Source organism: Citrus sinensis, chromosome 8 (assembly GCF_022201045.2).
Source record: "Citrus sinensis cultivar Valencia sweet orange chromosome 8, DVS_A1.0, whole genome shotgun sequence".
Lineage (NCBI taxonomy): Eukaryota > Viridiplantae > Streptophyta > Magnoliopsida > Sapindales > Rutaceae > Citrus > Citrus sinensis.
Window position 1 is genome coordinate 15,929,239 of NC_068563.1, and position 17,219 is coordinate 15,946,457.

Sequence of the window (17,219 nt, forward strand, 5' to 3'; positions counted from 1 at the left end):
TTGCACTTGTGGGACATAATATGGTTCCCAACGCAAAAGGACTAAAAAGTATCTTAAATTCATCATCAGAAGTTGAACTATTCATTAGCCTTTTTTTCACCTCTGCTATATGAATTCCTCTAGGTCCACTACTATACACTACATGCAAATTAGTTATATCAACTACTTGGTCATTGAAGTCCACGCGTGTGCCTCCATCTCTAACCCCCATTATAGTTGCAAACGTTGTAGGGCTTAAATTGTATTCTTTCCCATGTAGAATTATACTTTGCGTACCTACATCACATTGTTCAATTAGTGCTGCACATAACTCTTGTCTTAAGCGTCCACATTTTAGGTCAAGTAGACTTCCTAAGCCGGTTTCATTTACTGCTACTTGTTGGTCACTTGAAAAAGATGAAACCACATCGGAGAATGAGGCTACACGACATCGAGATAGAAGGTTGCCACCATCAGTCTTCTCCTCATCAGATTCCTCAATATTTTTACTCGTACCACTATTTTCACCACTATTTGAGCTAGATATCTCATTCATATTACTAACCATCCATTGATGCCTCTCCTCGGGGGTTAGTTTCTTCCAATTTTGTGCAATATCAACTCTAACCTACAACAATGATAATATATATACGATCAGTGGCATATCATTTTAGGCAAGAGAAAATTGAATATCCAGCAGGTCATTGTTTTTGCTATATACCGTTGTATCCACCTTTTCTACCCCTAATAGCCTTAGTCGTTTTGCTTCTGCCTTACTGTGATCAATATTTTAAGTTACATTAATTAAAAAAATTGAACCTTTTAACATAATGGGTACATAAATGCATATAAATTATACTTACAAATAGTATATCCATGTTTTTTTTTTACTGCTTGCTTTTCCTGCCATAATGATTTTTCTTTCGATTTTTTCCTCTTACCATCAACAGATTCCATGTCTTCTTGTAAAAGCTACAAGAAAGCAGTTAATAAACAACAATTACTGCCTCTCGCACACGTGTTAGGTGCGACGGTGCCTATCGCACCAAAACACACCTCACACGTGCGATGGGCATTAACTGAAGTGCATCTTGCATCAAACGAATGCATACGTCAAACTATCACACAAAGCTACCACACTCGAATGGCCAAGTCTAATTTTTTTCATCATCGAATTATTATAAAAAAAATTTGAAAACACGGCTACAACATTTTGTCAACAAAAAAAAAATTAACTTATTATCTTAAAAGATGACAAATAGTTCTATAGTTCTTTGTGGCATTTTGTCAAATATTATGTAAGCATTATATTTCTACACTATATCATTAACAAATCGTTTTCCCCAAATATAACAAATTACATATCTAAATCACTTTAATAAATACAAGGCTAAGTTAAAAGTTGAGTAACCTTGATGAGAAGAGTGAAAGTCAGAGCCGGGAGCTACAGTGAAAGTGAGAGCAAGTTCGGGCGTGAGTATGAGTTGGAAGAAAGGCCAAGACCAACAACAACGAGAATGAGAGCCTGAGTGTGAGCAAGAGCGAAAGCGGAAGTGTGAGCTGGGGTGGGAGAGTGACCAAGAACGAGACCGTGATAGTGTGGGGAACGACAAAGATCTGCTCAATGTTCGGGGGGGGGGCGAGAAAAGAGAAAGAGAGGGAGGGAGGAGAAAATGCTTTTGATTCAACTGGTTGCCTTATTTTTTTTTTCTGTTTTTATTTATTTTCTCTTTTTTTAAATTAAAACCATAACCGTTGGATTCAAACAAATTGAATCCAACAGCTCAAGTTTGGCCCCTGTACCATACAGGAATTTTATGCGCTGCATGGTAGCTGTGTCCCCCAAAAAATGTCAATTTGCTTTCCGTAGAATAAAAAAGAAAATATAAAATAACACCCCACTTGGCATAACCAACGTTCCCACATGGAAGCGATCACGTGCTAGTCAGAAGACAAATTCTCGCTCAAGTTGTGTCCTTCCACGCGTCGATATACCAGAACCTACTATGTACGTGGACCAATCCTATTTGAGAAACTGATCGGATCTCATCTCTTTCTCTCGTCCACGAATTTTGATTTCAACCAGTCTACCACTTCCAATGTTTTGATCTCCTCGCCACGTGTCATCATGTACGTGACTCTCTTTTTACTTGCCATAAAAAATGAACAATATTTTGTAAAATCATTAAAAAAAATAACAAATTTGAAGTGCTTGGTTGAGAGAGAGAACTCTAGAACCTACGAGAAAGGATTTGCTTTGGAGGTCAGCGGCGTCGTGTTGTCGGCCGTGTAGTTATCGCTCCTGTCTGAGATCTTCAAATTCACCGGAGAACCTTTTTTTGTGGCAAAATTTTGACTTTGTTTGAGAGTTTCAAGTTTCAGGTGAGTTTTTCAAAAGACTTTGATGGAGATAAAATGTAAGAAATGGAAGAGATTTAGGAGTTTATCTACTATTTACTACCGAATATAGTCAGAAGAATAAAAAAAATTAATAAAATTGAAACTTATATTAGAAATAATTAATACTATGTAGATTTATTCTTAACGCTGTGACTAGTAAGAATGAAATTTTATTGACCAGATAAGATTTGAAAATTACTCTCGTTTGCATATCGTGGGATTAAAGTTTGGGATATTTGTAGAGTATTAGGTTGAGGCTTGAATTGCTGAAAAAAAAGTCCATGATCTGCCGTTTAATTAGGGTTTATTTGGTGGTAAGAAATTTGTACTAATCTCAAGTGGTTCTAACATGCTTGAATAGATTAATGGTGGAGCAAAGGATAATATTTTGGGTTTTTAGCTAAATAAGGCAAGAAAAGGCACAGAATTTGTTTCTATTCTGGTAGCTGTAAACATCAATACATGAACAGCAATAGTGTTTGAGTTTTCTTTTACACTTCTAGAGATTTGAGTGGTTGAATAATGGGATGAGGGTGTAAGAGTTTAGCTATTAGAAAATAACAAACTAGCTACGAATCAATTGAAAGAAGAGAGTCAAGATTAGCAACAACATAAAGAAAGAGAAGAATTGGAGAGGGAAGAAAAAAATGGAGGGAAAGTTTGCAAGCATTCACACCTTCAATAGATTAAGTAACTTGTACCTCATTATTAAAATCTACTTTTTACAAAAAGTACATGTGCATTTGTTACTAGGATTAGTAGAGTTCAAAATTGAAAATTGGGACCTAATATGGAGATAAAGGACTCACATGGACTCTAATCAAACGGCCTCCTAGAGCTAGAGTACTGAAGTTGATCTTTCAAAATTTTGGAAATACCCTAATAGGCAGGAACACATGAAATTATGGTTCTGCTGCTAATTGGATAAATATCAATGATTCTTGAACCTCAAATCGAAGAATAAATGGAATAAACTCTAGAGCAATTATGATTTGACATTGAAAATCTTCCAAAGTGTTATCCTTGGATTGGTGCATAATGGCTGCATGTAATGTTATGAGGTATCATTGCTAGAATTATATTGAAAAAGCAGACAGAATTCATCTTTTTGGTTACGTTGAATTAAATCTTGACTGTTAAAAGTATTGAAATGAATCCTTTTGATTGTTCTGAGGAATAGGTGATATTGCCTATGGTTAATGAGGATTAAAATTGATCTTTCAAAACCATTGGTCCTTGAACATAAATTGTTTTACATTATTAATTAATTAAGAATTTGATTCATGATCTGCTATTTGATTGGCAAATTTGTGGAATGCGGTCGTTGAATTAGGTTGTTTCACAATGCCTTAAAGCATTATATTCTTGATGAATGAAAAAAATTCTCCTAAAGTGGATCTGATGATTTCACTTAAGTTAATTGAGTTCAGCTCTTTTTTTTATTACTATGGTATGTAAACAGCTTAATATATGATATTTCTAATTTTCTTTTCCTTTCTGCTTTTTTCTGCTAAATTCTTAATTTTTGCTTATCATTAAATAGACTTTAGGCCTTTTCCAGTCCAGAAATCATAGTGCGGGATAGATTTTCTGGCATAAACATGATGTTGGATCAGGCAATTGCATGCAACTTTAGTGGTGGGTAGAGATCTTGGAGGAATGTCTGACTTGTGCATTTATGAGGTAGGATTTCCCTTTTCCCTGTGGAACTATTAAACTATCCTATCACTAATGTTGCAAAGTAGTGCACCGATCTTCTTTTTTATTTTTATTTAATATTGTGTTTCTTCAGCACTATACAAACTTTGTATATCACTTTTTTGTCACAGACCTAGGCAAAATTCATTAACAATTTCTTCCAATGGAGATTGTTGTAGGACACTGGTTTCTTCTGTATTGGGGTGGACTGTACGTGCTTCTTGTTGAGTTTGCGATGTTTTTTTATGAAGACGGTAGTTAGGTCTTGGGGTTAGAAATTGTGAACGAGGTCCGTGGTCTGGTAGTGCATGGGTACTGGGAGAAGTTCTGGGACTGTAAAGGTGGCCAAAATCAGTAATGTTGCTCTGATGATGCTTTTGGGTGTGAGGTCAAGTAGTTTCCTGTAATTTGGTTGGTCTAATGAGATGCTATTTGAGGAATTGTAAATCAGATAAAGAAAATAAGTTAGAGAAATGATAGACAGAATCACAGAGAGAGAAAATGTAGTGGAAAGATAGAGAAGAGATGATATGCTACTTAGGTTCTCCTTGTTTTTTACTTTAGACCCTGAACATAGCATCGGATAGCTTTAAATTTGCCTTTAGCTCTGTTGGTTTAAAGTTTTAGATGTATGACACCATTTGATTTAACAACTCCAATTGGTACCATTTGATTTAACAACTCCAATTGGTGCCTAGCTTGTCAGATTTATGATATCTTTATCTCTAGTCAATCTAAAATACATATTGTTTTGAAAAACATCTTGTAGGTCAGTAATTCTACCCCCTTTTTATTTTAGTAAATTCAATACTTCTACCATGTCGACATGCAGAAAGTCATTGTATATATTTGTGCCTCATTGGGTTTGTCCGGATCGTATGATTCTACATCACTGTCTTTAAATCTAGAAAAAGGTCTGCGTAGTCTTTAGTAAATTAGGTATGTACATTTAATCAGTCTTTTTTTCACTCTGTTGTTTTGGTTCTTCATCTTTACTAGGAAAATTATTTTATTATAGAACTCAGTTCCAAAAAACTTCCAATTATTCCAGGATCTCAGGAGAAAGATGATAACTTGAGGACATATTGTGGATAGCTCTATTATCTTGGTTGTGGATAACAAGTTTGCGTTACTGCTCATTGTTCTGTTGTTTCTGGAAAATTGATGTGTTCATCATTACAATTTGCAATTCCCATGGTAGAACGTCATTTCCATCAATTGGTTTGTCATTCTTCTATAAGTCTGGTGCTTGTTAATTCGGAAAATAGTAAATTGCTGTGTTCCTCATGCTAGCATCTGAAGTCTTGTCCTTATGGTGGTTCACAACTATTGGTCATGTTCTTGTTTGGTCGGTATTTGATTGTTTGAATCCTTTGTAAACACATCGGTGAAATCCTTGCAGTTTATTACTTTTAGTATTGAGTTTGCATGTTAATGTAATAGATTCATCTTACTGTAAAATACTATTTATTGCATATCGATTGTTTCATAACTTCATATCTTCCATAATCTTGTTAGAAGTTAATACTTCCATTCAGGCCATCTCTCCATATGTATGCCTGTCTTGAGTTATGCTGTAAATTTTCTAGGAATGATCTCACGTAGTTTGCATGCCATGTTGTAGTCCATCAATCATCAAAGCTCATACACCAGAATGCTTGATATTATTAAGCATGGCTGTCTTGGGTAATGCTTTATATTTTCTAGGAATGATCTTGTGCAGTCTGTATGCCATGTAATAATTCATGAATTATTGCAGCACATACACCAGAACTCCACGATAAGATTAAGCATGCTGATAATGGTTATCTGAAATTTGTTGAGTGTAGGTTAAGTTGAATTTGTATGGAATGTTTTTGGAATATGCATATGATTATATTATTTACTTTGTTGTTTAAGTGTACGTTTAATGAGAATTCGCTGGCTTTTTCCATACCACTTTTTATGTGAAGATTTTTGTTAGACTGCACTTTATTTGATATCATAGACATGCTTTCTGGTGAAGCAGGGGATTGGGGGATATTGTTTAATCATCAGTTTTACCAAGCTAAATGCTTTTGCTTTATTTATTGTCCCTTGTCATTTTAGGTTGGCACCTTTTTGAGTAATTATATCTTTTTTTCTTTAGAATCAATGATCATTGGGTTTGACAAGGGGTATTTTTGTCTGGTTTTGTGGTAGCTGTTCTATCTCTTCAGCCATTGTGCCTAATATGTTTTGTCAACCTCAATGACATGAATATTGTCCAAAGTTTAGGCTGTGCTAATTGTCTGCCATTAGGAAATGCATGCTTAATTTTGTATGTGGTATTATTATGATCGTTGAAATGTCTTCCTCTTCCTTATTGAAGGATGTGGGCTTGTATGTGTTTATATTAGCAATCTTTGGTAGTTTTACAAGGTTAACAGCAGTAATGGGTTTTCCTCTGTTTATTGTCTGTTTCTTGTTCCTACCTCATGTGAAAGAAGCCTTTGTTTGTTCTTCTCTTTGAAGATTTTGAATGCTAACCTTGGTTTGATTTGTTCAATAGAAATATTGCAGCTTTTTTTTTTTGGGGGGGGGGGGGGGTTGGCAGTAGTTCTTTATAAATTGACTAATTAAGCTTTATTTTTTTTTTTGCCATTTTGAGATTTTACATAAAAGCTAATGGGAACAAAAGGATAAAGTAGTATTTACTATTAGATGGTTTATGTATGTCTGTGACAAATATCATAGATTGGAACTTTTCTGGTTTGTCATTGACAGAAAAATAAATCACAGAAATTTATCCTTAACAGTTAATACAATATTTGACCACGTCTTAATGATTAGTGGGTGAGTTCATTATTACTTGATAGGACATAGCTTCTGATGAAGACATCATCAACTGAAGGTCTATTTCATTGAGCTTTTTTTTTTTAAAATAATATTTTAAAATCTTCATTTGCTATGAGGTGTTGTCTGTGTAATCTGTTCTCTAAGGTCCTTTTCTTAACAGATGTCAATGTAAAGCGAATATGGTATTTATTTACCAATAAATATTTTGTTGATGGGATGATGGATAATTAATTTATATTTAATATGTTTCAGTTTTGGGGAAGTTAAAATGTAAAGTTGCTTTGGCTTGTAATTTCAGTGAGCACAAGATGGTTACTTATTGAATTAATTATTAGTGCCTTTATATACTAAAAGATATTAGTTCTTGTCCGCATATTTTTGCTATAAATATGTAAACTTTCTCTTTTCTCATTTGTCCAACTCAAGCAGACTTAAACTTTTCAATGATATGAGAACAAACATTAGTATGATATGAGTATTGGTTATTTTGAAGATGATTTTAGCTTCTAGCAAATCCAATGGCTGTTCTTTAGCTTGCCTATCTTTATTGGTTTATATGTCCATTTATATGTATTTTATGTGGTTTCTTGACAAATGGATGCTTTTCTGCTGTCATCCACCTTACGAGAGTTTTGTGTTCTAGATGTTATTTCTCTTTACAAGAGTTTGATCACAATGTGGTATTTTGACTAGATGTTTTCTAATGATGCAGCTTGAAGACAATGTGTGGGATGAATTTGGTGCTAGTGGTGACCATATAGTGCCACATCCCAATAATGATTATAAGGAGCAATTTCCAATTCATAGTGATAATCGAAAAAAACCACGATGTGAAGTGATTGGTATTGTGAACACTGCGAATAACACAGCTATAGATCGTATTTGTGGAAAGGAGGAAAACCACTTACCGTGTATGATTGGGGAGGATAGAATGTTGGAAAAGGGTTCGTGGTCTGAGACACCTGCTGGTACATTTCCTGCTTTATGTGACAGTGACACTGCAAAAGAAATGACAAGTTCAGCATCTGATGATGCAAGGATGTCAGGTCATGGATCAAAAAGTGAGAAAGTAGATAAAGTTGGTGATTTCTGCGAACAGAATCCTATCTTTGGTGATAAGTGTACTGCTGTTGATAACAACTTGTACCGCTATCCACTAAATCAGATTTCGCAGTCAGACAATGATCTCAGCTTTCTTGATAATGATTGTGAAGACAAAGAGAGCAGTGACCTCTTGTATTATGGGTGGCCTGATATAGGAAATTTTGAAGATGTAGACAGGATGTTTAGGTAGTATTCAAGCATTCCTCATTTTATGTGATTCTTTTTCTTTAAAATTTACCAATTAATTTTCATGAGATTTCCTTTTCTTTTATGAGGTTCTGTATCATTGAATGGTGTATTCATATCGCATATGTTGCTCTAAGTTTTTGAAATAATAGTAGTTTTTTTGAATCTTTCAGAAGTTGTGATTCAACATTTGGGTTGGGCAATCTAAGTAATGAAGATGACTTGTGTTGGTTTACACCTGCAAATGCTGCTGAAGATGTATTGAAGTCAGGTTCTAAATTGAGTACCTTGTCCGGACATCCGGAAGCTTCCAAGGAAAATGGTCCTGGTCCAACTAATGATTGCAACCAAAAGAGTTTCACTGCTGGTGACAGAAGGAATTTCAAATTCATGGATATAGATGATTCTGCTCTTAATCACTTGTCATTTGGGAATGCGTTAGATACACAATCAGAGAGTAAGGATGATACCATGTTCAGTGATCAGGTTAGTAAAGTATTTATAATTTACTTGCAACTTATTCAGTTATTCATTAAGATTATAACTATTGTTAGGTTAGAGTGTCTAGAATTTTTTGGTCTAGTATTATGGAATCCTGAGGCTTTGGTACAACTCTTGCCAGCACTTGGAGATAAGGGTGGGCCAAATATCCGACCCGACCTGATCCGACCCGAAAGATTTCGGGTTCGGATCAGATTGGATTGTTAGTCAAACCTGATCGGGTACATTTGTGTCAACCCGATTAGATCGTAATCGGATCAGATGAACCTGATCCGATCCGAAAACATGATCAGGTTGACACAAAATTAAAAAAAAAAAAACAGAGATATAAAATCAAAAATCATAGCCCCAAACCTTATCCTAATTCCTAAACACTCAGTGTCACACACACCACTCAACACTCACGATCCACACACAAAAGCCATTACAAACAAAAGCTTAACCACAGCATATGGCACAACTGCACAAGCACTCAAGCAGGAAGCAGCAGTGAGCAGCCCACTGCCGACCGGTGCGTCATCCACCCACAGGCGACGGCCTCCCTTGCTTTCAACTTGGAACCCACCACCGACAGCCACAAAGCCCGTCGCTTGCAACCTGGAACCCACCACCAACAGCCACACAGCCCGTCACCTGCAACATCCTCCTTCAAACAAACAAAACACACACACACACACAAAGTTAATGCCTTAATGGAGCAAGCTGCAGCTGGCCACCACGCAGCAACCACCAAGGCTCTGCGAGGATTGTGATCCGATTCCGATCGACCGATCTACTGCTACAAGGTACCAGATCTGCTGCACCACCTCCAAGCCTCCGTTCCTCCACCACCACCTGATCTGATTCAAGCTCCATTAACCCAGCAAGCAGCAACCCGAATTTCGGCTGTTGAGTCGAGTTTTGGAAGCTTTGAGTTTGAGCTTTGAAACTTAACGGTGATGATATTTGTGAAAGTGAAGTGTTAATAAGTATTTTTCTAATCCGACCCATCTCTAACCCGAACCTGAACCGGAACCGATCCGAACTCAACCCGATCCGATCCGATCCGAAGTATATTCGGATCGGGTTATGGGTTCGGGTTGAATTCGGATGAATTTTTATTCAACCCGAAACCCGATCGGGTTGATCCGAACGCGACCCTAACCCAATTTTGCCGAGCCCTACTTGGAGATCAGCTTTTGTTTTATACCATTCCACTTGTCACCTAATTAAGAAAGACCATTCCTAACAGGAAAAAAAAAAGAAAAAAGGAAGAATGAGCAACGGGATAATAAGAGACAAATGGATATTAATTCTCTCGTAAGCTGCCTATCCTCAGTTAGATTCTCTTGAGTGATAAAAAATTGTGCATCCTAAAGGGTTTGTATTAAATATCAGGCTATGCATTGGTGTACTTTCTGATAAGTTGACATGCAATTTTGGGACCTGGGACCTGCTTCCAGTGCTCGACAAGGCTGAATCTGAAATCTCTTTTGTTTATTTTGTTTGGTTATTTACATTTCTGTAGTGGATAGTTTGATTATTTTCTTTAGTAATCCATGCATTATGTCTATTCTAGTGGTGGTTTGCAAGAATAGCCTTTTGGGCATTAATCTTCATTGCAGAATCTGATTTTGTGTTGCATGACAAATAAATATGCAACAGAGACAGCTGGAGCACCATAATAAATCAGAAGGAAAAAGAAGATTCATGGAAAATGGTGGTTCTGTTAACCATTATGTTAGCCAGGACCAACCAGCCGATAAGAAGCATCTGTTTGGAGATTCATCTTCCCAAGTCTTCTCTCCTTCGGGCCTTTGGCAACGTAAACAAAACTTAGCACCTGATTCATTGAGTTATATGCAAAGTCATAATCCTTACTTGCACCTAGACTACAGTCATCCATCTGATAAAATTTCAGTTTGTCCAACTCCTCCTGGTATCAAATCTGACAACAATAGTAACATGTCTCCTTCTCCAAAGGAATCTTCATATGCATCAAATCAGGTGCAGTCTGTGGAGAGCTCTCATGGCCCTCCATTTGAGGCTCCTTCTGTGACAACAAATGAGAAGAGAGAGAAGCCATCACATTGCCAGGGCGTACAAGTGCCATTCACCAGGAATTTCAAACATGAAAATATGGTGAATGCAATGGAATTTGATAATGCACTTCCAGTGCAGAAACAAGTTCACAAGACAGAACAAGAAACTGAAGGTCATAGTGATGTTGAAGGTGTTAGCATAAGAGTTCCTGCAGAATTGGACTCTTTTAATGCTCAAGAAAGCTCTTGCGTGAGCTCTGTGTTGGATGAAATCTCTCTGGAAGCAACTAGTTTTCGTCAGCTTCAGCAAGTCATGGAAAAGGTATCAATTTAAAAGCTTTACAGTACAGTTTGAGCATGTGCAGCGAATGACTTATTTACTTTTTGATCTACATGTCTGAAAGAGTATTAGTGTGTGCATGCATGGGTGTCTCTATGGATGCGTATTTAGGTGGTAGTAAAATATCTTACATTTATATGAGTGTGCTACTTTGGCACTCGATTAATCAGTATGTTCTTGTGTCAAATCTCACAATTCCATCACCAAGTCGAAAGATTCGAAGTTTGCAGGTGTTCATACAAATTGAGATAGGCTGTTGTAGTTGCATGATGCTCAGAATTTAGGAGGCTTATATATATATATATATATATATATATATATATATATATTTCTCATTAAGTGCGGATATCCGCTTTTCTTTAATCTGGACATGGCCAATCTCTAGCGATTGAATAGTAACAACAAAATCTTATGAGCTTTAATGCACCAGAATTTTTTTTTTATTTTAAGAAAATGCGGATGTCTGCACCTTATAATATGCATATATAACCTATTGTAAAGTTTAAAATTTTAAAATTCTTCAATGGAGAATGCTTGGTGAAAAAGTGCAAACGAAGTGTGAAATAGTGCAAACGAGAATAGAAAATTAAAACACGAAGAACAATCAAACAACTCCATACCTATGTGATTAGAAATATTACAGATACAAATAGGGATTGTCTCCCTAAAAAGTTCCACCACTTGAGAGAATCACAGTATAGATATTCCTATACCCCAATTACCATCATACCTTCATCCAAGTTGGAGGGCCAAACCACTAAAAGGTAAATAATAATAATAATAATAACAATAATAATAAATAATCATGAAATATTGCAGAAACATAAGTGAGAAATAAGTCGCATGATTATTGTACTGATATTATCCAAGACATACCTAGAAGGCTACTGTGATCTTTTAAATTCTAGATCCTTTTTGTATTTGCCTTTCCATTTTTCTCTCCTTTGACTATATTTTTGGACTTCTGGTCCTCCTTTCCAATTTTTATCTTTCTACTTAAATACACTAAGTTTCTCCTAAATGAAAAAGTTGTTACCTTAAGTTTTGCATATACTGCAGAGGTTTAAATTGGGATTATTAAAATAAATGTTTGATCCATGGATGGGATATTTTTGGACACTCAAAAGTGCTAGGCACCGATGTTTAACATTTGTAAATTTTTAGTGACTTGCATATTAGTATTTTATTTGTCATGACATAATCAGAAAATTGATGTTTTCACAATATGTCTAATGAGACTACACTTTCTCTGAACCTTAAACATAATGTTGTCATTTGAGGAAATGACGTCTTTGACCAATGCATCATCAAGGTTTCTAGCTAAGCAATAGGGAAAATTAAAGATGAATGGTGTAACTTGAAGAAATAGTAACAGGGCCTTGTGTTAGTTTTTGGATTGGATAAAGATCATTTGGGTCAAACATTTTGGGTTGGAATAGTTCATTATCATGGTGGTCAGGCCTACTGCCTGCCTATAATTTACATGGGAGGGCATATATTAACTTTGTTTGCTTATATATGCCAACATGGGTGAACATTTAAGTAGGTTTTGGCATTTTTGATGAACAGTTTAAAAAAAGGTTTAATAAGATTACGTTTGTAACCGAATAATTTTCAGTGTCCTATAATCACTATTTGAAGGGCTGCTTGTAAATTCTCTTTGTACAGCATTTATCAACAGTGGTTGAGACTTGAGAGATAGGTGGGGAAAAAGGCATTATATACTAGATTCCAATGGCTACTTTGAGTAATTTTTAGGAGATGATGACATTGGTATTGATGCTGAATTTAGAGAAGAAAGAGATTCTTAGAAAAGCATATACAGCATAAAAATGATTGTGATATGTAAATTAGTAATTTGTTGGAATTTTCAAATTCAGCTGTGGATCTCTAGATCAATTTAAAGTGCGGAAGAGGCTAGACAAGAAAAACACGAATCTCAATGCATTGTTATATATAGAGAATCATTATATGCGGGATCTCAATTGGAGTGTTTGAATATTCCTATGGCCCAAATTGGGATCCTGCACTTTAACTGAAGTGTGGGATCTCTTATTTCCTAATGACACACACACACACACACACACAGAGGGGGGTGCATAGTGGTGTAGGCCATGGTTGGAGGGGATTGGCAGGGTGTCAAGTGTCAATTCAATTTAGTGATGAAAATTCCAAAAAAAATTTCTCTAATTCTTACTATTCAAAAGAGTTGTCAATAGTATTTGCAATTTTGACATCTAAATATTTTCAACACATCATATGTAACTTTTTGTTCGATATATCAATAGTCAGCTTGAGTACGAGATTTAATGTATGTGTTAACGTGGAAGAACATGAAAGCATATGTACTTCTATGTTCAGACCTGGATATACAATGTTTCTTTCAGTTCACTGCTGCGATGTTTCTCTTTTTGGTGCTTAATATTTTTGAAATTGCTTAATTCATTGCAGTTGGACATTAGGACAAAACTTTGCATAAGGGATAGTCTTTACCGCTTGGCTAGGAGTGCAGAGCAAAGGCATAACTGTGCAACATCCAGTGCTAGTATTGGAGTTGACGGAGATGCAAGTGGTGCAGTGACGGCCGAAGAAACAAATAAGTATGTAATTGGACTCATCTTTGATAGCCATCTATTTTTATTTCTTGTTATAATAATGCCATGCTTTTCTCAGTTCTTGCATGTGAAGAATGTTTATGCAGTCACATCCTACTGTGATATGGCGAGACGAATCTCTAGGTTTTGTGTCATTTTCTTGTAAACTAATGGTTGATATTTGGGTGTACTTGAGTACTCTAATCAAATATATCTACAGGTATTGGATTACCATTTTCGTTCTTATACCTTGTCAACAAAGCATTCTTTGCTTGTGAACTCGGAGAACTAAGCTAGTTCACTATTAATATGTATTCTTTACGTGCAAAACCATTTTCCAATCCTAACAAGCTATCTCTTATTTTAATAAATTGGTAAACAATTTCCTAGTTTGATGCAGGTTTAGAAGCTTTATTAATTATTTTAGGATATATTCTATGTCTAGTTCAGGGATACTACTAGTTTGAGTTGGATTACTATTTTTGCTACTGGCTTGTGCGTGGTTAAGGTTCGTAGCTAAGGTGGTTGGGAGCAATTCCATGTGCAAGATCCCATACGGCTAGCATTATAGTGTTCTTGGTTAATATATGGTAGCCTTAAACATGTGCAAGGCCTGAGTGAAAAACCCAAGAAGAAGGCCATCAGGTTTATGCCCAAAGGAGACAATTTCATGCCTGGTGGAGCTAGGTTGGGTCACTTGCTTTCTAAGTTTGAATGTGACATAATCGGGGTTGAGCTCCGCATGAGGAATTTGGGGTGGATTTCCATAGACATTCTTTTAAATGAATAAGAGCAAGTCTATGTGCAAGATCCTACATTGCTAGGGTATAATTCAGGGTTGCATTAAAAGCTCCAAGAAGAAATTTACTGGGGCTGTGGGGTTGTTAAAAGGAGTTTGGCTTATTTGAAGTTCCCTTGTGAGCTCTGTAGAACCCCAAACCACCCCAACCACCCCCCCCCCCACCTCTCTTTTTTTCTTTTCTTAGCCCAACAAAACTCCATAGATTGGAACTGGATCACATAGGATATTTCTTGGAGTTAGCAATTTTGTTTTTGAGTGGAGCTTTTAATTATTAAATTTGTTTCTTCTTTCAATAGGTTTTGGGTTGCTTATTTCAAGTAAATTCAGCTACATTTGGACTGCTATAGATAAGCTATGACCTATCTTTTTAGGATAGCCTATTCTTGATTGATAAATTAAGAAACCACTAGTTTTCTTCTTCTTGTGTGTGCAGTCGATTAACCTTTTAGAATACAAAACTATTTTTATTTATTGTTTTTCTCTCTCTCTTATCTGTTCATTTTCTCTCCCTCTGCCATTCTAAGAGATCTTTTCTTCTCTCTGCTAATTGTTTTGCTATTGTTTTTGGTTTTGTCACTTCTCTTTCTCTCTCTTGTTTATCTCTTGTTCTTTCTTTACAATCATTAGTTCTGTCCCATGAGCTGCATTTCCAAACTCAAGCACAAATGTTCCCTATCTCTTGCAGAGTCTATGTAGACCCTCAATATACACAAAACTGCCCTATGTGCCAACCCTGTATCCTTGCCGTATTTGTTTTCAACTCATATGTCGAGACAATTTAAGTATGAGAAAATGGTAAAAATGACATCATTGGCTACTACATCTGAGAATTTTTAATTGGCTAACTGCAAATAGCCCAGGACTGTGGAACAAAGGATTTTCCCATTTGGCTGCACAAATTGAGGGTACACACTACTGGCAAATGGAACTGGAGCACATAGGAAATTTCTTGGAGTTAGCAATTTTGTTTTTGAGTGGGGCTTCTGATTATTAAATTTGTTTCTTCTTTCAATAGGTTTTCAGTTGCTTATTTGAAGTAAATTTGCCTACATTTTGACTGCTATAGATAAGCAATGACTTATCCTTTTAGGGTAGCCTATTATTGATTGATAAATTAAGAAACCACTAGTTTTCTTTTTGTGTTTGCAGTCGGTTAACCTTTTAGAATACAAAACTGTTTTATTTGCTGTTCATCTATCTCTCTATCTGTTCATTTTCTCTCCCTCTGCCATTCTAAGAGATGTTTTCTTCTCTCCTAATTTCCATGGTGTTTTGCTATTGTTCTTGGTTTTGTCACTTCTCTCTCTTTCGTTTATCTCTTGTTCTTTCCTTACAATCATTAGTTCTGCTCCATGAGCTGCATTTCCAAACTCAAACACAAATGTTCCCTATCTCTTGCAGAGTCTACGTAGACCCTCAATATACACAAAACTTCCCTATGTGCCCCCCCTTGTATCCTCGCTGTATTTGTTTTCAACTCATATGTCGAGACAATTTTAAGTATGAGAAAATGGTAAAAATGATATCATTGGCTAGTACATCTGAGAATTCTTAATTGGCTAATTGCAAATAGCCCAGGACTATGGGGCAAAGGATGTCCTGGGCAAAGGATCTTCCCATTTGGCTGCACAAGTTGAGGGTACACACTGCTGGCAAATGGAACTTAAAGTCTACTCTCAGGCTTTTGTTGGTTGGAGATTTTTCTCTTAGATCTGGTATCACCTTCCAGAAAATAAAAAGTGGGGAAGTAAAAGATGGCCATACTTTAATTATTCCATCAATACAGAAGGGTTTGAAATTGGATGTTAGAGCTTACGCTTGGCACATGGCACTCCCCACCTTGTTGAGCCAAGGTCCATGAAACTTGAAATTGGATTGAACTTATTCTGTGAAGCCATCGTTTGACGGTTTATTATAGTCCCCAGGTTGGGAATTATTTTCTGTTTGGTGTTTTCGTTTTGAAGCGCACTGCTGATAAAACCCCTTTTTGTTTCTTCTTGTAGTTTTACATTTGTAGTAGTTATCTTTTGAGTTTATTTTCTTCTTTTCCCTCCAATATTACTAATTGAGTTTTATTCAGGTGCACTGGATATATTGATATGGAAACTGATACAAATCCCATTGATCGAACCATAGCGCACTTGCTGTTTCACAGGCCTTCAGACCCGTCTGTAATGCATGCGACGGATACTTTGTCCTTGAAGTCTAATCCTGTGGTAATATTTTATACGCTTATTGCAGATTTTGACTCTCTGACAAGTTTTGTGGTTGTTTTGCTTACTGTGTGGTATGGTTTTGACAGATTCATGGGTCCATCAGTAGTCCTCCGGTGAAGGGTGAGAAACTGGCTTGCAGTAAAGATACTAGTGCCGGTGTGGATAAATATTTGCTGACACATGATATGAAGTAATGACAAATCATTATTTTGAGCATATTTAAGAGTGAAAGATATCAATTTTTTCTCAGTACATGATCATGTATAATATCATATCACAAGGCTCAGCATAGATGTTAGGTGTTGTATGTTTTGAATCTCAGTTCCTAGATTTGTTTTGCATTTGTCAGTGCATGATATAATGAATACCGCAAGAAAAGTATCTGCATCTTTGTAACGCATTTTCATAAATGCAATTTCCTCACTCTGTCCGCTTGATGGTGTATGGTATATGCCCCTAGTAATAAGCACTTTGCTGTGTTGATGATGTTACAAAATGTCCTGAGCCCTCTTTGTGTGATACCAAGAGGTAAAGGATGAATTGCTCTGCTCTGCCTCTTTC

General features: G+C 36.1%; 1 protein-coding gene across 8 annotated transcripts; it reads left to right on the forward strand.

The window, feature by feature from the left end:
* The first annotated feature begins 2,084 nt into the window (after positions 1–2,084).
* On the forward strand, positions 2,085–17,102 carry LOC102625815 (protein LNK1). 8 transcript variants are annotated; one of them, XM_025098934.2, is made up of 8 exons: positions 2,085–2,361; positions 3,941–4,062; positions 7,607–8,184; positions 8,358–8,670; positions 10,330–11,028; positions 13,498–13,646; positions 16,523–16,658; positions 16,745–17,102. In XM_025098934.2, exons 2-8 carry the CDS (start codon positions 4,039–4,041, stop codon positions 16,850–16,852), a joined length of 2,007 nt encoding a protein of 668 aa, XP_024954702.2. In that variant the 5' UTR covers positions 2,085–2,361; positions 3,941–4,038; the 3' UTR covers positions 16,853–17,102. The 8 variants fall into 8 exon arrangements, with proteins under 8 accessions (XP_024954702.2, XP_006478576.2, XP_006478575.2 ...); XM_006478512.4 differs by having other exon boundaries at positions 2,086–2,361; positions 3,923–4,062; XM_052431723.1 differs by having other exon boundaries at positions 2,086–2,361; positions 3,930–4,062.
* The last annotated feature ends 117 nt before the right edge of the window (positions 17,103–17,219 follow it).